The following is a 22,962-nucleotide window of genomic DNA, read 5'->3' as shown; positions in this document are numbered from 1 at the left end:
CATGATGTGTTTAGAAAAACAGCTTGAGAATCTACTGGCAATTTAATTCTGTATATAACACAGGCACAGGGATATTTTGTTAACCTGTTTCCTCATTTCCTTTGGTAGAAAATATTCAGGTTTTCTTGTTGGAGGTTGGGGAGAAGACTAGGCTTTTTTAATATCCAACAGCAAGTTTGGACTTTTTAAATAACCAACAGCTTCCATAATATATTTAGAAAATTGCAAAGATGTTTCTAGGCTGTAGATAATATTACAGAATCATTTAGATTGGAAAAGACCTATAAAATCATTATTTCTGTGGTGGTTTTAGCAGCGGCTAAATTGCCAGTGTACCCACTAGAATTATTTACTCATTCCATGCTGTGAGATAGGATTAGGAGGATGAGCAAAGCGTGCTCAAACATTGAATATAAACAAAAATTTTATTAATAGAAACTAAAAGAAAAAATAGTAAGAAGAATCCAAATAAAACTTTCAGAACACTTGTCCTCCCCCCCAACCTCTTTTCTTTCACAATGACAAACCTACAGAAAGAAATCAGTCAATTTGCCATCTCTAAAATAGTCTTTCTCTATTTTACTTAGGGAGAGGAGTCTCTCTCTTTAGTTTAGGGAGACTTCTCCACAAGAAAACAATTCTCTCTCACAGCAGATCAGCTGCCCGGGAGAATGGAAATCTGATTACTCTCTAAAAGTCTCTTCCCTTGCCTGACAGTTTTCCCCACAACTCTTATCAAGAACCATGTCAACTTATGGGGTTTTATTTCAAGGATGAGCAGATCAGAACAAAGTTATTTTCTTCTAATTCTGAAATAATTTTCAATACTGGGAGCAGAGATCTTTTCTTCATCCCTGGGGGCGAAGGGCATCACACTCTTCTCTCTCTCTGTTCAAACTTCTCATGGAATCACAGCTACTTCAACACTTGCTTACTTCAGCACAAATGCCTTTGCCCATGTTTACAATATGAACGCTCCACCACCCCATATGCATTTCTATGAGTTACATGGAAAAAAGAATCTGATTTATCCATCTTCTTCATAGCTTACAAGAGTATTTAGGTCCAAGACATCTCTTTGTTCCTGCCCATGAAAGACCTAACCCTTTTTGTCTGACCTCAATGTCTTCATGCTGTCTCTGTGCGTGTCTTCATCTCTGTCCTTTTCTTTCACTCAAGAGAGAGGATAGAAGGTTTGCAGTTGTCATCTGTGCAGTGAGGGAGTTAATATCTTGCACGGGCATGCAGATAGTCATGTGATCCCTGCTGGGTGGTGGCCCAGAGCTATTTATGTGTGTATATATATATATATATATATATATATATATATATATGTGTGTGGGCTGGCTCAGGATAGCAAGGACTCAGCCAGAAATGGTGATGGTTTCTCCAGCTGCGTTCCATTCCAGGGGACCTGGCTCAGCCCATGCTGGACTGCATGGATTGAGGTGGGACGGGCTGGCCTTCCCAGAGCTGCTCCCAGGGCCCCGCGGTTCCTGGTGTGACAACAGCAGCAGCATTCCAGCTGAGACACTGGCCTGCCTAGCCGCACTGGGGAGGGAAACCCAGCTTGACTGGCGCTGCATGGGAGCCAGAGGACCCCACCAGAATGGGACCCGGCTCGACCCTTCCCCCTGTGGGACACGTGTCCCTGGGCTGGCCCTCCCGCCAAGCTGACCGGCCTTGTTACCTGTGCTCAGGTGGAAGAAAGAAAGAGGGCTCCCTGGAGTTTGTTGGTCTTTACATGTGTGTTCACAAAGGTGCACTAACTTTTGCATTGGTGTAACAATGCGTCAATATTAAAAATCAGACACTGTTTTTTGTCAGGTTTAAAGAAACTGCCAAGGGTCTCACAGGGAATTAATTCAATATCTAGTTCCTTTCCTTTCTTACGGAATAATAATAATAATACTACAAACCACCACAATTTCCAATTTTAATCCTGCACCGAGGAGTCCACGCTAAACCATGTTCCTAAGTGTTGCGTCTACACATCTCAGATAATACTCATCCAGCTAAATTAAGGGCTGCAGTGACTAGAGGGAGTGGAGTCAGACAATTTTATCTATTTCATGATAGACAATTTTATCAAATATATGCAACCCATACATATATAAACATTCCTATTGAATTCAGCTCATATGTAACTCTCTATTGAATACATAAACAATACTAAGTGCAATTATGAGATGTTAATTTCTGAAGATTTGGAAAGCTAGAAGTGGTGAGAATCAATTAGTCTCACAGTTTACAATATCACAGACCACTGAAATAACTTTGACTGGAGTTGTCAATATTCTTTCTGCCCTACCCATACAGTTGTCAATATTTATACTGAGTTTTAGCAGCCTAAATTCTGGCGCGACACACTCCTTAACTCTATGCACATACAACTATTCTTAGCAGTGACAGTATATTAGAAGCTACTTACAAACACTTAAGAGATTTGTGCTACCCTAACCAGGCAAATGCCTGATGACAAGAGATTAAGATTTATCGAAATTAAAAAAAAAAAAACTAAAAAAAAAAAAAAAATTATAAAGTGTTTCATTTATATCTTCAAACATACCGAGTAGTTCTAGCACTACTGGAATGAATTGATCCTAAATTACTGAGTAAATATAACAACATATAAGTTGTATTTTCCTTCAGTCAATATATAACTTCAAAAAATGAAGCTAAATACTAGTCAGAAACAACAATTTATCATGATGGAATCCTTTTATCCAAGCACTTTGTGAATGTACTAAAACAATTAGCATTTTCTAATGTATGTACTAGCAGCAGTTACAAAGTAGACCAGTAAGATTAATGGATGTGTTAAAGAACAGTATTATTAAAAAAACAAACCTTAACATATTTTTTGAAATGAACATAATTTCAAATGCTTTTTTGATGCCATGATCAATTTTTTTATCATTTAAAATGTAAGAAATTAATAATTTTAACATTGAAAACTATTTTATCAAAATTTTATTTGACATAGTCAATAAAATATTTCCTTCACATTTAGCCAAAAAATACATATGTACTAGGATACTTGTAAACTGCAAAAGCATACAACATCAAAAACCCTTCACACTATGGAATCACGATCTTAAAGAGAAAAAAATACACCATACTCAAAAGCTATGGAGAAATGCTACAGTAAAACTTTGAACTGTCCTATTATTTTGATAAATTAAGTTAAGAATGAAATTTCCTGCAATAAGAAAACTTTAATGGAACATAATCCACATGAACAATGAAGGGGACTAGAAGGGTTTCTTCTCCAATATATTTCTTTGTAATGCAGATATTTTTAAGCCGATTTCTCCTTATAGTATGTAATGGATATTTGAGGACATTCAACAAAGAACTTCACAGTGCAATGTAACTTTTCTCTAAGGTCTAGCGAGAAAGCACACAAAAAAACTTCTACATTCTTCTAGTGATATTTAAAATTTTTATTTACCCAAATGTGAGGAAAAAAAGCAAAGAAAACAGAGTAGAAGAGTTAGTAAAAAAACCCAAACCAGACCTCTCTGGTTAAAATTACTAAGCAACACTTTTCTAAAATGAACATTAGTTATTGATATTTAAAAACCACCAGTAGGCAAAAAAAAAAAAAAAAAAAGCAAAACAATGAATGGATCAATCAAATTGCTTTCTTACTAAATAATACTTTATGAGCTATTAATATTCATGATAGTTCCAGATGAGTAATTCTGCCTTGAAGTAGAGATATTTACTGTTTTGGCTTGTCGATTAGCTGGTGATTGTCTCCTTTAATACCCAGTCATTACTCCTTTTGTTTTGATAGCATCTTCTCTCCACCTCACCTTGTTAACAGAAAGAGAGCTTCCCTTAAAACAGTTGATAAGGGAAACTAATTATAAATTATAGTTTTAAATTTTCCTTGAAATTTTATTAAAACACCTACATAAAGGCTTTTGTAAACATTGGAACATCAGTCATAGACTAATCTTACATGTACACTGCTCTGCAGAGATGAAAATACTCTCATAATTCACAATGTAAAAAAAAATATTAGCAACAATATTATAACTCACCACAGATAACTGTTTCCTGAGAAATAAGCAAGAGATCAATTACGGATGCACTTTACTACCTGTAACCAAATATGTGTAATTGTTTGGTGTTTATTTTTTCCTCACCATTCTGTGACATTCTCCAGAATGAGCTCACTGAAAGACTTATAAGACTTCACTCTCTGGCACTTTGAGCCAGTAACAAATGCCATGCAAGTCAATCTCTACCAACCCTCTCGTCTGAAACAAAGCTACTATAACTAAGGTGTTTTGTTCCAGTCCTCATCCTCTGCAATCCTCCATATTTCACAGTGCTATCTCTAGTAACTTACATCACCAAAGCAGGCAAAAGCTTTCAGGTAAATGCACTGATAGGATTAGAGATCAGCAGAGCTCAAGGTTCATAAACAAAATCTCCTCGTTTCTTCAGTGTGATGCCCAAAGAGCCTGTGAAATACTTCTTTTATTTATGCATGCAAACCTATGGTGGCCATAAATTCATTACTTGATTCCCCCAAAACACGAAGAAAAATCATTTGGTATCAAAATGGATTCACTTAGTGGCATGTGAGAGAATTCAGGCACACTATTTCAATCTGTGAAACAACATTTTAAAACCTTAGATATTTCCTTGTTTCTGATGATCAGTTTAAAGTTCAGCCCAACCAATAGAAGAGGGTGCCTTTTCTTCCAGCTGAGATTCTCTAGACTGAAAATACATACAGCACAGGTAAGTATTTGGGAGATAGATCAAGTTGAGCAAAAAAAAATTACCATGAAGTCCAACAGCTCCTGCTCAGTATGATGTTAACTGGTGTTTTCAGAGGCTAGTGGTGAAATATAACACCCTCTGGAACCATCTAATACACTCAAGTTGTTGCTGCAAAGGAATTAGTAGTAGCAGGAGACAGAATAATGTCTCTTGCTCCCTCAGAAAATGTTTCCTCTAGTATCTGTTAACATGTTTTACTATTGAAGACTCATCACAGTCATAAAGCTCTGACTCAGATTACACACCAAATACAATATTTGGGATTTCATACTGAATCAATTTGAAAGATAAATTACATAAGGTATTTTTGGAGTAGCCTTTATGGAGTTCAAGGTATCTTAAGGAATCCAGTGGGAAGTCTCATTTCCATCATTGAGTAATTCAGTATATGCCATTTAAAATTTAGATTTTTTTTTTTTGTTGTAGGGTTGTTTGTTTGGTTGTTTGTTTTTCAATTCTGGTATATTTTGCTTCAGAAATAAAGATTCACATTTCATAAAGAGTTTCTGAACATGCATCTGTAATTATTGCATTTGACAACTTAAAATAGAAGTAGAGGTATTATAATGAAAATAGTAATATTTTAGAATACTTTTTCAGGACTGAGAGAATGCAGTAATTAAGCACATGTGTTTGTAATGACCACTGTATTTATAGGAAATTCTGTCTGCTTCCTTTCCACATGATTCAAGACACAACAAAGCACTGATTTTGACAATCATATTAGTCACTGGCCTCAAACTTTCTCCTACAAGATGAGCCCAAAGCAAGTTCTGTAATTTTAGACCAGATAAAAAATTTATGTAATATCTGCTATTAATGGAGGTATATAAATCACTTCATAAAATACTTCAGCAACAAGAAGTGCTTGAAACCCAAATTTGACATCTGTGACCAGAATGTCATTTCAAAACGGAGGGTACTTTTAAATACATATAGTATAAGCGTGTACAGTAGGAACACACAAGATCCTGAATAACAGCTTCAAAACAGCTGCAAAACAGCTTAGATGTCATTAACAGTGTCAAGTGATGCTTCAAGTAATTCCAGCAAAACTACAAAGCGTGGTTAACCGAAGAATGACTGATTAGGCCATATTTTGTTTTGCCTAGATAATTCTCAAACTTCCTTGTATGTCATGAGGTAATTTTTCAGTCAAGTCCTCAGTGCCCACAGCCCTTCTGTGGCCCCTTTTTCTGAGCGTAAGACAGCATCAAGAATAGTCCTACACTAACAATACAAATCAATACTGAGAGATGTTGCTGTTCTTCTTCCCTTTATCTTACGCAGGATGTCAATTGTTACATAGAGCACTTCATTCAATTATGTACAATAGATTTGGGGTTTATACTAATTGCATGCAGTTTTATTGCTAAATGTTATTAATTAGTTAGCATCATTCCTTCTACTGAAATTTCAAAAGAAGTGCCTACATATACATCTGCTGAGTGATCAAACAGAATAATTTATTATATTTATTTGCTTGTGTTATGCCTTGAGATATTACAGCCCACCATGAAGGCCACTTGAAGTATCTGCTTTGAAATTATATTTTTTATGGGAGGAAAACAAGTAAGATTATTTATTTTAGAAAAGAACACTAGAAGAAAAACAAAAGGAGACAACATTTACAGTGAACACAAAATTATCATGATACCACAGGAGACACTAACCAAAGAAAGAAAACCCTTGAAACATAAAGGAAGCACACTGGTTGAGATTTACTTTATAGAACATATAAACTGTATTCTACACCCTTTTTAGCTTTTGTTTGGCTCCTTCATCTTAGGATTTTGCCTGCCCTTTCAGAAAAAGTTATATATATATCCTTTCTTGTCTAAAAATTATTTGCTGGTAAAAAATCCTTTAGCTTGGGACTGTTTGAGGAAGGAATGCAGAAAAGCAAAACCAAAACACTAAGATGGAACTAGGTCACTTTTAGGTTATAATTTTACATGAGGTGGCCAAGGCAGTGGAGGACTGAACCAGCTGATTCCTTCAGTCCCAGGCTTCAAAAATCTAGCTAGACCTAAATTTTCTGCATTATCTACTTGTGTTAGAGGAAGTAATTTTTCAGGTTCTTCTCTGCACACACTATTGATCTAGTTAAACTGTTCTGGAATATCACAGACAAATAATTAGGAGATCGATGCTACGGCACTAAATATTATCCCTCATGATATGAGTGAAAACTGCCTATACCCAGAAAATCACAGTGGTCTTGCCAACAGGTAAAACTTTACAGGAGCCAGTAAGCATCTTCATCTGCTTGCAACATTCTGTGAGGCTTGGCAGAAATGGTCAAGGCGGAGAGCACCCTCTTGCCCATTTTCTTTGTCAGTTACTGCCTCAGTGTCTGACCTTCTGAAGGGGGAAATGGATTTGTTTTTTATTCTATTGCACATAGTTATTCACATTTAGCTGTCCAGCCTAATGCGTATCCATTTTGTCAGATAAAATGGAACTGTTGAAAGTATATCACAGAATACAAGCAAGCATGTAGGTGTATGTATGTATAGATATAAAATTATGTGCATATTAATACCTTTAAAACAGCCTACGCTTCATCTTTTAAGGTGGTTCCTTTTCTACTGCTGAAGTTAAAAATAGAATTGCTGGTAGTTGTGAGGAAAATTTCTAATTAACTATGTCAATGAAAAAAATCCTACCTGCAAATGCTAATGAAACAAGACTGATAATTAATTCTAAATACAGGAATTCATATTTAAATAAATGCAATTGCCTAATTCTTTAAAAAGAAACTGTTTAATGGAGTCGTTTGCTCAACACCACAGTGAAGATGATTTTTAATCCTATCTGTGTTCAAAATCTTACCTAAGTATTTTTAAATACTATTTGAAATCACAGCTGGAAAAGTGCACGCCAGTAATGTGCTTGATTATCACTATCCCCTTTTTAGGCCAAGGCTGAGGACACAAACTTCCCTTATGCCTTCTCTCACACCTTCTCCAGCCTTCTCATTATTTTTTCAAAAGTTCTTCTATACTTAATAAAGAATGCTGATGGACAATTACCTATAGAAAATTAGACCTCTCTAATGTTGATCAAATTCAAATATGACTTAAAGGATATTTTGTTAAGTATTGTACATTTTCTATTTTAGCAGTGCTAGGTACAAATCAGCTTGAAAATAACCCTTGTAGCATTGTTGTACCTTGTATTGCCATGCATAAAAAAAGTGATGCTGTGACCCCTAACGCCCTGCCCATCCTCTACCACCTTGCAATAGCTCTTTGGTGTACATATGACTCTGATTTCTGTTACACAAATTAAAAAATAAAATTTAAAAAAAAAAACAAAAACACAAAAAAAACCTGACCCAAACAACTCCTTTGAATTCTGTGTGGAAGCTTTGAATAGGATAAATTCCTCCATCATTACAAAGCCAAATTTTCTTCACTGCTATTTTGAGTGAATAAAAGTCAGTAGCACATATTCTAGCAGTTGTGCAAACTTCAATGAGAACTTGACATTTCTCAAGTCCACCCCTTTACTACAATTAGGGATAGAGGCAGTTCCACTGGGAATAGCAGGTATTCAACTGATATTAGGTTCCATGGGTGCATTAAAATGGTAGACATAGAAACAAAACAACATGAAAAACACTGTCAAGTTCAATTGATGGGATCATGCAAGATGTCAAAAATTCTAGAAGCACTTTTTCATTTAAATCAATGGCTAAGTCTTTTAAATGTCTCCAAATAACAAATAACATTGTAATTTTAGAGGGCAATCCCCCACAAATACCATTACTCAGTTATAATATTTTACTCATTAGAGAGCTATGAAAATAATTTGGAAAAAAAACATTTCCTGCTTTACTTTCTATTTGTTCTAGATGTTTGAAAATATCCGAGCCAGTAACAAATTATCTTTTCCAATAATTTTGAAGTTACAACATATAATTACAATGTAATATCATAAGAAAAAGAAGAAATCATTTTGGTAGAATAAAATAGAATGTAAACTTGAAAATATTACGTACTTAAAGAAAACCCTGGAAAAAAAAGCCAGGTTTATTTCTATTTGGAATAAATCTTTACAACCTTCCTATGTCACTTTATTGAAGAAAATTAAAATGTTTCACTATTTTGTAGGTGGGTATTGAATTGAAGAGATACATTTTGTGGATTAGTGTGTGGAAGACATGTTGTGAGTGCTTCTTGTATACATTTCCCTGCATGGATCTGGCCCTGTGTCTATATTAATTCTCTGTATCCTGGTAAATCCAGACTTTGCATTACTAGTAACATCTCACAAGCTTTGCCATAGGCCAATAACACAGGCTTCAGGGGCTGTCACATTTGCTTCACCTTGGGCTGGCATGGCTTGTGTGGAGAGCTTGGTTTCAGCTTTGTGTCATCTTCCTTAGCCATAAGAACAGTAGTCGAGTGGGTAGGTGCCACATTCAATTTGTTTTGGTTTTGCTTAGCTTACTGTACTTTTATAGCATTATATAATTTTTGTTAATGCTGGTGAGATAGGCCAAACTGACTGAACTCAAACTCTCTTTAGACAAAATGAAATGGAACTACAGTTAATCCTCAAATTTACCTCAAGAGTATTTATTTTATCTTCATTACAGAGCCTAATATTATGTCACATTTCTTTGGCTTTCTGGACACACACCATACAATGAAGCAGCAGCTGGTTTTAGGGTTATTTTTTTTTTCAATATGTAATGAATACATCTAAGTTTTGTTCATGACATAGAAGAATGAATCTTACTCTAGAAATCATCTTCCAAGATAGCTTTATAGTTTTAAATAGGGTCTTATCCACTGCAACAAAGAAACCTAAATGATTCCTAATCTTACAGAATCTAATGTTTTCATTAACATTAATATTAAGGCAATGCTTAATGTACCATATGGAAATTATTCTCATTATTCAAAAGCCCATTAAAAATATATAACAGAAAGCTATTCTTATGTCTGGAGTTTTATAACTGTGCAAAATAGTCCCTCAGAGACCCATCAAAGTCTTATTTGGAAGAACAATGTTGTGCTTCCACTAATACAGTGTTTGCAAAATCATGCTAATGCTTTAAACATGTCTTTAACCTTCTTTGATTGCTGTATATGATAAAGGCTTCTATATCAATTTCTACACCTCTGCACTTAATCACGATCTAGAAGTACAACATTGAGCCATATAATCATAGCTAATAAGTGTGTTTCTAAAGATGCTATATAAATTTCTATATTTTTGTAAGCCAAACTTGTATCACAACTTTTAAAAAGAAATTAAGGTATTTAGTGTTTTGCTAATGCAGATGAATTAATTTATCTCACCATCACAGTGTTGTAATATCTCCCATTTTCTTCCTCCACCTTATTTCTTGGCTGTGCTCACACTTTTTTGCATGAGTTATGGTCTGACTTTTCACTTAATCAATTCAGGTCACACAACAGGATTGGGGTGGTATGTGGAAGGTGAATATCTTTCTGCTGACTTAGTAAATGACTCAGAGGAGAGACTGTGACTTAGGACACTGCAAGAAAGGCAGTCAGATAACCTCAGGAAGGAGGATCAAGTTATTTTTAGGAGCAGTAATTTGTTCAGCTAAGCTGCATCACAAAACCACACTTTCTGAAAGACCCTCAGAGAAATAAAAATCTAATTCAATGGTCAAAACTAAGATACTTTCAGGCAGTCTGTCTTGATCATTCATTTCATGTTTATTCTTCTTGCTTTCCATGCATCTATTTTTTTTCTTAATATCAATTCACTATTGTACAGTTTTAAATGTTAAGCAGTTTTTTATCCCTTTTTCATTTGATATCACCTAAAGTGGCTGAGTGCTCATCTGCCCAAAGCTAAACTACAAGAAGACATAAAGCAACAGCCTGCAATTACTCAAAATGAAGATACATTAATGGACTAGTCAATGTATAATAAGTAATTATAAAAAGAATTTTGGACAAACTTATCTTCTGTGCTGCCATGTTACTGAGTTAGCAGCAAGAACTTTTAAACCAAGGTCAGATTTCATCACTGAATCTTAAATTTGAGGTAAATAAGAGTGAAAAATGACCTGGATATAACAAAATATATGGATATTACCTTTAACATACTGTATAAAAGATCTTAACATCTTTTGTCTGCCAACCCAGTGGTTTGGTAAAGATGTTTGTTTGTGCTACATACATTTGTCCTAAGATCCCTTTGGCATCCAGAGAGCAAATAACTCGCAAAATTACATCACAAATCCTGTGAAGCCATAAGGCACCTAATAGAAGTGGCACATCTGTTGCTGGGTTTGTCAAAAATGCTCTGATCAGCACTCATAAACAAAGGGTGCAGGGAGGTATTTCGGTTCCATTGATTACGTCTTGACCACACTACTTGCCACTTGTGCACAACACAGACTTATCAATGCATGTTGGCATCAAGAAAGACTATCCAAGAATTCTCCATTACCAAATTCCTTCATAAATCTAGAAGCTACTGGGTATCATTTATTTCTGCTAAAAAGCTTTCTGCTCTTTCATGACTATTAAACTGCACTAAGTTAAGTACAGCATACAGATGTTTCAGGCTTCAAAAATCAAAAAAAACTACCATTTAGAAAAACAAAGCAAGAAAGAGAAAATAGACTCAACGAACAGGCTAGTCTTGGTACTTACGAAATGCTCTATAGAATTCTTCTAGAGCTAGGTGCTTGTCACCATTATAATCATCATATTTCAGCAAATCGAACACAGAGCAGCCAGACGGTTCCTTGCCAAGCTCATCCCGTTTTATTACCTGACAAGAAAATTATAACCATGAAATTACATTTGAGCTCTTAGAGGTTCTCTGGTATAATTAATTATTTCTAATAATCATTTAATAGATAATTTTAAGGTTGCTGTGGGGCAATGTACTGCAACTGCATAAAGTCAAGGATTTCCAGTTACTTTGTCATTATTTATTACACTTTTAAAAGTTAATACCTTTAGGACAGATTCTCTGAAATCACACAAAAGTTTTTTTTTAATATAGACAGCATATATATATAAATATATATATGTGTATATTGAAGATAGACTGAAGCACTCTAAAGACATTGGGAATTTTAAAGCTGGTTTTACTTTATATGTACAGGAATGGTGATTAAGAAACAGTCAAATATACCTACAATATTAATTTCCCAAGAATAAATGGGATAGTGTATTTTTCCTCTAATTTCTAACCACAGAAACCAAATGCAGACGCTTTCAAATATAGCTAATATAAACTCTTACTACCCTACTAATTGTATCAAGTTCTTACAGGATTTTGACAAGACTATTACCTTATCAAAACCCGTTACATAAGTAGCTGACCTGAAAAGACTCCTGCTTCTCAGTGGGGGACACATACGATTTGTAAATAGATCAAAATTAATAGATGTTAGATTTTTCACTCTGATGAACTTATCCCAGAGAAATGTCCATTAACATATGCACCATTTTGTTTTAGGTCTGTGTATGTCATAGAGAACTACTTAGATTCCAGCTGAGGAATTTTTAAGATGCTGAGAGTGATTTAGAATTTTCATAGTACATGGGGCATATACTGGAAGTACTACCACACAACTGAAGGAGCCAAAACTAATGTAACTTTTCATTGTAATATTGCTTAGTTTACAGATTTATATTAGGCACAGAAAAAAATATAACTATAGTTAATTCCTAGGTAAGATAATTACTCTTCCAACCCTTTATCAGTCTCCTATGATAATTGCAGAACCATTACTATATTTGCATCAACAGAGAATATATTCTGAAAAACAAGGGATACAGGAGCTTTTGTGTTTCAGCTGTTCTGCAAAGGAATTAATTCAGTTACTATTCATGTAAATACAAAGTATCTAAAAGAATAATAGGGAATAACAGGAGCGTTAGAGGAAAAGAAAAGACACAAACATTTTATGCTACCAGAAGTCATCTCCTACATAATAATATAAAAGCATTATAAAGGATAATCACCTTGTTAGTACATTAGAGAGTATGAAAACCATTTAGAAAGATGAGAAAAATCACTACAAAAGCACCTTTTGCTATTATCAATTAAAAATACATACTATGCTACCTGAATATTGCTGCTAACTACTTCCCATCCTTTAAAAGCCTTTTTATTGAGTTCACATTAAAGTGAATTAAGAAAATATGAAATTGTGTAGATCTTGCAGCTGGTACATAAAGGACAAAAATGTAGTCTGGGAAAAATTAGTAACTCTAAACCCATTACAGTTATAGAAGGAGTACTAAATATGTAATTGTGTGTATTGGAACATCTAGCAACCACTGAAATTTCAAGGCCACAAGCATTCAGTATGGGAAGCATTGTTCCTTTCATTGTTTCATTGTTTTAAATGCTCATTTTCACTACCTTCAATTGTACAAATAAGGATTAAACTTTACATCTAAGGTTGAAGAAAACCTTTTTTAAATCCCCAAAGCACCTGGCTTTATAGCACCACATTTTAAATTTAAAATTAGTGTTCTCAGCTTCCATTATTTGAACTAAAATCAGTTATCTCTTCAAATTGACCAATTATACATGAAAAGTATAATATTTTTAAAAAGAAGAATCATAATTTAAAACAAAATTGGATAGAATGATTCTGCTATTTCAAATAATGATACTACAAACAGGTGCATTTAATCATTCTGAAAATTATTTAATTTTTGTCTACAGTAAACCTATCATTTTGATTAAAGATAAACGATTCAATGCCTGTTTCTGTACATACATTTCATGCTGGTGATATACTGCAGCATTCTTTGGAAAATACACTCTCTGTTGATAAACTCTACAAACTGTGAGTCTCTGAGGATAGATTTTAGAAGATACAGAAGTGATTTCATATGATGATTAATCTTCATTGTCTGTGAATTCCTGCTATAAGAGCTGTTCCAACATAAGTTCTCTTGTGCAGGATCTAGCCACCTCCCAGTTTTCCAATGGGATCTGTGGATCCGATCAACTCTGTGATCAGAAGAAAAAATAACCTTCATGGAACTTTTGGGTTGTCGGTTGGCTTTTCCTTTTGAAGGGGAGAGACACTAATATTCAATCACATGAGATACAACTCAGAATCAGGTACAACTCAGGGTGTGGGGGTTTGGATTTTGAAAGATTATCTGCTTCTGTAGCAAATTGAAGTGCAGATCAACTGTGATATGAAGTTACAAGCCATATGAGACTCTACACCATCATGTTATCACACTTGTGCTTCACAGATGTTCCAACAAAGCACCTTCAATTTTTAAATCTATTAATCTATTAATTTCTGTCCATGGAGAAGAGTAAAATGCAAGGAAACTGTTTCTTAAGCCAATTCTTTAAACCTAGACTGTCTGCTCCTTGGTTAAATTAAATGGTGATTTGTTAGGGAGGCAGAAGAAAAACTGGGAAAAAAATTAGCAAATCACACCCTAGAAACAAACTAATTACTATAAAGATTAAAGCCTGATTAAGATTTTCTGCACAATTTTATGATTTTTCCACAAAAATCAAACATGGATTATTTTATTTCCAACTTGTAAATGGAAAATTAATACCAGAGAAAGTTCTCAAATATTTATGCCCACAATTTTTAGTTTGAATTTTCATTAAGACAATGAAGCATTTACTTTCAATATTACAAACTGGTAAATGCAAAATATACAGAAAAACTCTTCATGGGTCATTGTGAAACCCCATAAATAATGAAAAATCATAAACTTAGCTATATTTTCAAATTAAATATGTCTTTTCCAAAAAATGAAATTTATCCATCAGAATTTAATACTCTTTGAAACATGGAGGAAGGATTTGCATTTTCTGGAAAAGATTAAATTTCTAAAAGATATGGCACACAGTTATCTATTTCCTATTAAACATCATACTGTTACCTCGGTTAAGAGCCTCTCAGAAATTTAGTCAGTACTACTCCAAATATTAGAACACTGGGAAAAGTAATCTGATTAAAAATGACAAACTGCACATCAGAATAGATTGCTTCATTCCTTTTTATCTGATTTCTGACAGTCAAAATAAAAAATCTGCAGATGTTATGAAACTAGACCACAAACAACATAATACATCCTTGATTTATCCACCTCACCTGAAGTGCTATTGGTCAGAGTTTTTTCACTTGCCCGTGATGAATGGTCTTTATGTACCTCCCCAAGGCAAATGCTACATAAATACAACTACAAACAAAACCTTCCTTTAAATCAAATACAGTCAGTCAGTTAATGTGTCCATCTTCCTTAAAAGCAGGTACCTTATCACAACAGTGCCACTCAGTGCTTGATAAAACACAAAGTACATCAAACACCAGACATCGTGAGAACTGTGTTTTAAATTAATTCTGACTGCATAAGGGGGGGGAAGGGGCTGTTCAATTACTTGTTCCACCATCTTCCACAGCAGCATTTTATAAATTAAAATAATTAATTAATTATGAAACCAAATTGATAATAAAGGTTGGTAAATTGTTCCTTGCTTTAGCTTCCATTAATCTAGTTAAATCAACAGTTTTATAATTTACCTCCAAGTTCTGTAGGGCAACAACACAATCCTCTATTTGGTGTCCATTTTGGTGTGATACTTTTGATATATGTAAAGATACATGTGCATCACAGAAGGATGCAGAGATCCCCGACCAAAAGTGCTAAACCCACACCTAGTGGCCTACAAAGGCATGTGCTCAGTTTCATTTGAAGGTATTACTTCAATACTATCCCAAACTAACCAAGTTACATACCTCAGATATGTCTTTCTGACAACTACTCCATTGAGAGGCACATTTCCCTGCCTTTCCAATTCTGCATTTAGTAGAGGGAAGACCTAAAGGTCTTTCTCCGAAGATATAAATGCGTCCTTAGGTGTCTGCAAACATAATGCGATAGATGCCTAGCTCACAGTATAAGACCAGAATAGGTATTAGGGCCACATAGACAGGCTGGATAAAATTCTGCATCTCAGAACTAAATCTGGAACCACCAGCACCCTGAGGCTGTGCCTCTGGACTTAACCAAGATGAAACAATGGGTGCAAACAAAATCTGGAACCATTGTACTATGTGTCCACTTCCAGTTAGCACCAGTCCTTGAAGCTTCTCAAGAAATGAAGCTTGCTCCTGCTTCCTTCGGAGCCTGCAAGAATATAATGGGAAATGCTGCTACTGGATAAAACCAAAGGCACCTAAGAAAGATCAAGATGTTAAGAGTTTGTTTGACAATCACAGTGTTTGTAAGCTTTATCTCACTACTAATTGCTAAGAGAGTCTTAATTTCCCCCAATTTCAAAGTCTCATGTAGGGTTCTTATTTTTATTTTGAACCTACAATTGAACATAGCACATGTTTAGTTTTTCCTAGATTAGTGATAGTGAAAAATGATAATGAAACCTAAATATGTCCCTAATTAATAGCAGAAAATAAATAGAACTATAACTTAACATGCAAAAATTTCTTCTGGTTATGTGTCATGAAGTTACATAGTGGATACATGTAGTTAAAACCAAAGATGATTAAAAACACGAAGAGGAGATAGACTCGTGATCCCTTCTCTGAGTTCCAAGCCCTCCAAGTAACTCTTAATAACAACACTAATTAGATGCAAAATGAGAAGTCATGAAGGTAAAAATTCAAATGCCCAGGTCCAACCAAGTATTTTGATCAGTTTAAGAAACAAACTCTGACAGAGAGATTAAATTTATGTAAGTTGAGCCTCTGCAAACAAGACCCATGAAGAATCCACTAGCATAAAGTGCAAAAGTATTATCATTAATACAGAAATAAAACCAAAATAACTTTGGGGTATTTATTTTGTTTTTTGCAGAAGCAAGGATGAGTTTTTATAGAAATGTAATGCGCTTTCATTTGTCCTATGTTAACCTGGTAAATAAAAGAAACATATTCAGGTATTTGAAATTACAGATACTAGTTAATAAATAAGGATGCTAACCTCTTTCTTTGAATCTAAAAACTGATTATTGAAAGGGGAGAAAGGAAGAGGAATTAAAAAATAGTAGTAGTAGTAGCAGCAGTATTTTCAACTTGCTTTCAGGCTATGTCACTTCCTTTTACTGTAAAAATTTGCTTTCTTAGATCAATAGTGTAAGAAATAAACTTTTAAAAGCATCTTTAAGTCCAAAAATGTATAGATTATTTCACTTCACACATTTCTTCCATCAAAAAAGGAACCTGAATTTCATTGTTGAGCAAAATGAAACATTCTTAGATCCTATTAATCTTTCACTGATGGCAACCAGAAAAGGCTCGTTTATAAAATGACAGTTCTACCATAGCAGAATAACTGCATTCATTACTGGAAAAACACATTTTATTCCCAAGCCTACCCATAACACTTCTGCTCTTCTATACAGCAAAAACAACATACAGTAATCAAGCAGACTGCAGTGATAGAAACACTGGTATTTGATGTACAGATTTTTATTAAATTCTGGTTTGGTTTTGCATAAGATAAAATAGATAAACAAACGAGTCTGTTAACAACTGAACATTCATGGCTAACCAGAAGATTAAATTACCTACCATTATTTTGGATTCATTTAAAATGTGCCAAAATGCTTTAAAGACAAACCAAACCCTTCAAGGAACCACCTCATCCTGCTGGAAACCTTGCAGATATGCTGACCAGAGATTGTGATGATGATGATGATGATGATGATGATGAGAATTCTGCCTATTTCTCAGCCTGCAGTTTGGAAAGATAAATACTCTCTCTGGTTCGTATATATTTCTAAAAATGGAATGGTCTAAAATATTAAATTCATAAGTCCTTTCAAAATCAAGCCCTATCTCACTTGCCAATACAGGATTTGGAAACTAAAACATTAAATGAGTCAGACTCAGCTATTAAAGCAGTCAAGGAAAAGAAGAATTTATACTGGAAAAAAATGTCCATTTAGCCTGCATGGAGCTATGTAACCCCACTGTTTTCCTACTACATTTACAGAGTGTACTGGAGTTAAAATTATTTTTTAGCTGCAATTCTCTATTGGACTACAAAGCCATGAAAAATATTATACCCAGATGCTAGAATTGCTCAAAAAGTAGGAAAAAGTCTGCCAATGTTTAATGTATTGCTATCATACTTGAAGTATTTAAAAAACAAAAAACAGAAACTAAACAAAACCACAAAAATCCCAATAAACAAAAACCCAAACAAAAAAAACAAAACAAAACCAAAACAAAAGAACCCCAAACCTTCCTTACTATTTGAATTAGTGTTTTAATAAGAATTTTGCTTTTTCTGGGAGAGGAATATTTGTTTCTCTTGTATCAAGATGCAAATTCAATAACTTTATGACTTTTGATCAAAATACAGCAATAAAATTGGAATATTGCTGTCACCATTTCCAATCTCCAACAGATTCATTTCAATTTTACATTAGGTAGGATGACCTATGAGATAATAAATGCAATCCAAGGGCCTGATTGCACAGCAAGATTGACGAGATGTAAAATTTAAGATGCACTATAAACTGAGCTTCAATATCCACACGAACATAAATTAACTTCAGGAGTCCTTGTTTTCTACAGCAAGTATGTTGCTTTTCATATCCCCTAATATGATTATATTTAAAATGCAGACAGGAACTATTATTTACGACAACTCTGGAGACTTCAAAATTTTGACTGTGAGCACAGCTGAGAAAAATTCTCCTAATCCTGAGAACATTTTCAGGAGTTCAGTAATGTCTCCCTGTAGATGGTTGACCCTGACTGGTTAATGAAAGTTTCACAGGCCAACATAAAGTGAGGGAGAGATCACACATCATTTACTGTCATGGGCAAAACAGACTTAACCTGGGGACAAAATAACTGAATTCAATTCAGGCAAGAGTAAGATAAATGAGAAATAAAACCAAATATTAAAAACTTTCTTCCAAGGGGCTTAACTTCACTGACAATATTCTCTATATTCTCCCTCCCGAGGAGAGAAGGCAGACAAGAAATGGGGGCTGCAGTCGTTTTGTGGTCATTAATACTGTCAATCCATCTTCTTCCCTTAGTGGAAACAGAGGTGAGCCAGTGCACAATGACTGCTTGGAAAACACTGAAGCAATGTACTCAAGTCACCTGGATCTGAAGGATACTCCTATGGAAAATGCAGACAACTGGTTCACAGATGGAAGGAGCTATGTCTTGAATGGCAGAAGGCACACAGAATATGCTGTCACCCCCTGCCATGAAGTTACAGAGTCAGAGCAATTGCCCATCAATACCTCTGCACAAAAGGCAGAAGTAATCACCTTGACCCAAGCCTTGGAATTGGCCCAAGGTAAGAACATGAACACGTATATAGATTCAAAGTACACCTTTGGAGTTGTGCATGCTCATGGAGCAATCTAGAAAGAAAGGGGACTATTGAACTCCAAAGGGAAAAACATTAGACATGCAGAAGAAATTCTGAAGTTGTTAGAAGCAGTACAGCTTCCAAAGAAAATAGCCATTGTGCACATCAGAGCACATCAAAAAGCAAATTGGGAATTAGAAAAAGGAAATGAGCTGGCAGACAGAGAGGCAAAAGAAGCAGCCAGGAAAGAGGTAGAAATGGAAGGAGCTTTAATTCCAGATGGAAAAATTTCCCTTGAAGGTAAGCCAAATTATAACAAAGCCAAATTATAAAAAAGAGGATCTGAAGTTAATCACTGATCTGGAAGGGACATACCATGAAGGAAGGTGGGCCTACACTCCAGAAGGAAAGGTATTCATACCCAGCCACCTAATATGGTCTGTAGAAAGGGAGGAGCATAGGAAGAGGCACTGGGGAGCAGAGGCCCCATATAAACACCTGATTCAGGACTAGGATTATAGCTAGGAATTTATATACTGCTGTAAAACAGGTAACCCCACAGTGTGACCTCTGCCTCCAGACTAATCCCAGAAGCACTCCAAAACCAGAAATGGGTCAAACTGGGACAGAGAATGGACCTGGCCAACAGTGGCAAATTGATTTTTTGAGACTCCCAGCATGTTCTCTTTTCTACTCCTTCCTCCTTAGAAGGAGAACTCCTCTCTCTCTTCCCCTCCCACAGAAGACAGTCCACCATGAACTGCTCCAACATGAGTCCTTCCCATGGGATGTAGTTCCTCATGAACAGGTCCAGCATCAGTCCCTTCCAAAGGGTGCAGTCCTTCAGGAACAGACTGCTACAGCATTGGTCCCTCATGGGGTTAATTGTGTCTCTTGTCAAACCATACAAAAACAAAGCCAACAACAACTTGCAACAATGAATTCACTTTACACTAATCTGCAGGCTGAATAATCTGATATTTCTGCAAAGAATTTTAGCAAAACAAAATCCCAAATATTTGGGGTTTAAGGCTGACTTGTTTCCATACTTGTGAAAAAGCACTACTTTACATCTGCCATTATAATTTCCTCTTTATAGAAAAAAAAAAAACCAACATGTTGAGAAAAGTGTATATAGAAAGCTTGAAAACATAATAATGGATGATTTTTAATTATTATTTTAAATATGTTTAACACACACACAGAAAGGAAAAGTATACATGTAGCAACTGAATAGATAAGAATTAAATATGGTTTACAAATCTATATATGCGATTCCTATCTATATTATCTATTCATATAGCATATAAGTATATAATATACTTATTTATATCTAAATTCTTATTTTTAAGATATATAAAGGCACCAAAGTCCCTTAAAAGTTGAAGTTATGATAGAATCTAAAAGCAGCAGGAAAAACCAACATTACAAAAGTACAGAAAAATATTTTTAAATTAATCTTTTGAAATAGTGTATCAGTAGTTGACATGATATCTATATTTTCAATCACCCTCTTGTCCTTGGAACTGTGATTATAATTTTCGAAGTTATCTGTATGGAAATTATAACTCCAGACTATTTCTTAACACTGCCATGCAACTCAAAACAAGATAATGATCAACACTCACATCTAAAAAAATCCAACTTTTCTTAAAATTTTAATCGGCTGCCTAGTATTATACTCATTAATACAGTTTAGCCATGATTAGGTTTCTCAAACACAGACCTCTAGTAAATCAAAGTTCATTTGCTCCGTCAACACTTTAATAGAATCAATCCTTTTAGGTAGGTTAAAGCAAGTGCTGCTATGGCTACCAGAGCAGTAATTACTGGTTTAGATCTGTAATTAGTTAAAATTTGTTATTTAGAGACCACCATTAACTCTCTTCGCAAGATTTCTTCTATACTTCTCTAGCCCTAAGATAAAGCAATAATACTTCTTTAAGATTACAGAAGTGATCAACCTCATTATTTTATTTGTTTTCCACTTCTATAATACATCTGTACAGTTGAAGTGGATGATAGCATGCAGCAGATTATAAAACAACTCATGGTCACATTAGCCTGGAGTGTTCTAACACGCTGCAGTATACTTCAAAGCATTATATTCAGATTTCTAAATAATCACTACAGAATTTCTGAATAATTCAGCCATTCAAAAATTCTCAAATGAAGTTTTCCACCTCAGTGACTCACATTTTCTAAAGTATGCCAAGACATGATATTCCCTGTATGCATGTCCTGAAAGGGACATCTGAATAGTCACTGTGCTAATAGAAACAAAAACTAAACCTTACCTGAGATAACTCGTTAGTATCCACAAGTCCACTGTTGTCTGAATCAAAATAATTGAACATTTGATCTATAAGAAGTTTCTTTAATGCCATTTTCTCACCAATGGATCTATCTTTTGATTCTGCAATGTATCTCTGGTTTTGTAGATCCAGTAACATATTTTTCACTTCAGTGTATTCAGGAGGTTTGCATTTATCCCCTGAAAAGAAAATACACAAAACAAGATTATTTGGAACTTGACTTCCTATTAAAAGTTAAAAGGTAAACTGAAAAAGCAGAGTATTAATTACTTATAGCCCTACAAATAGGATTATTTTAAGAGATGAGAAATTAATACTGTAGTAGTTGGATCCATATTTCCTTGTCTAGACTTCAAATTAAAGCAAATACAAATTGCAGTTTTAGATACTTTCTCAGATAAGGTTTTCTGTGTATAGAAACTAAAGAAACTTATCAGTTTCCAAGCCTGTACTTTTTTTAATTTATCACTCTGTAAAAGTGCATCTGAAGATTTTTTAAAGTTTTACCTTTGGTAAAACATTTCATATAAATGTTGAAATGTCATTTATGCAAAAACACCTGCAAATATGATACAAAAATATATGCTATATATTTCATGATAACATTTCACTTCAGAAAGCAGAAATTACTCTTGAGTGCTCATAAGCTATCTCTACCTTTTCATTTATTGGACATAGCAAGCTTATTTGAACAAGAAAAGGAGGGATTGCCAAAGGAAGAGAAAGGATCTTTGACAAGATCTGATTTACTTTTTTCATTATCAAGTCTTCTATAAAGTGGAAAATGCTATTAAAATGTCCTGCATACCGTGATTGCAGTCAGCACTTATTTTAAACCAAAGCACAAAATAATGTATGCCTGGTGTTCTTTTATGTAAGTTGCTGCATATTTTAAATTGCATAGAGAAACAGTTTAAAAGGGTTTGTTTTGGGGTTTTTTATTAAGATAATCTTAGGATTTTGAAAAGGTTTTTTATAAAATAAGACATGTAAATGTGTACCACCATAATACCATGTATTTATTGCAGATGTATATTTGCAGTTAGCCAATATCTAACTTCAAGTGGTGAATTCAATACTAGAGTAATATACTTATTAGCAAAGAAAGCTATTTTGCAATCTTCTTTTTAGTCAGTGTTCTGAAGATACAAGGATTTATGAGAAACAACTATTTACCTCGTGGAAACTGCATATGCAGTTTTCTTTTGCAAGTGGACCTTTTAAGAAACATCTAATTTCCATGTATGGAACTGGAATTCATTATTTTATTATATTTAATGGTATATGCATCTTTATGGTGACACTGTGAGCATCTTCATAGCCATTACAAAAGACAGAGAGAGAAAAAGTTCCTAAATGCTTCTACTATCCTAGAAAGACTCAGATCTAGAAGAGAAGGATTTATGATAGACATTAAATCATGGAAGAAAAATGTTTTTTTGGAATCAAAACCACTCTAGCCTTTTTTGTTTTGGTTTTTCTAAAAGCCACCAACTGTTATGTAGCTATTTAAGTAACAGAAATAGACAAACCCAAGC

General features: G+C 34.5%; 1 protein-coding gene across 3 annotated transcripts in view; it reads right to left on the bottom strand.

The window, feature by feature from the left end:
• The window catches only part of FSTL5 (follistatin like 5), a 253,572-nt gene that overhangs the window by 109,180 nt on the left and 121,430 nt on the right, over positions 1-22,962 (bottom strand). For all 3 annotated transcript variants that reach the window (XM_062493697.1, XM_062493698.1, XM_062493699.1), the window contains exons 4-5: positions 21,407-21,603; positions 11,454-11,574 (exon numbers count right to left, since the gene is read on the bottom strand). In XM_062493697.1, coding sequence (XP_062349681.1) covers positions 11,454-11,574; positions 21,407-21,603 — 318 coding nt within the window. The remainder of the gene's footprint in view (positions 1-11,453; positions 11,575-21,406; positions 21,604-22,962) is intronic.

Source organism: Cinclus cinclus, chromosome 5 (assembly GCF_963662255.1).
Source record: "Cinclus cinclus chromosome 5, bCinCin1.1, whole genome shotgun sequence".
Classification (NCBI taxonomy): Eukaryota; Metazoa; Chordata; class Aves; order Passeriformes; family Cinclidae; genus Cinclus; species Cinclus cinclus.
The sequence above is the reverse complement of the archived record's forward strand: the minus strand, read 5'-3'. Positions and strand labels throughout refer to the sequence as shown.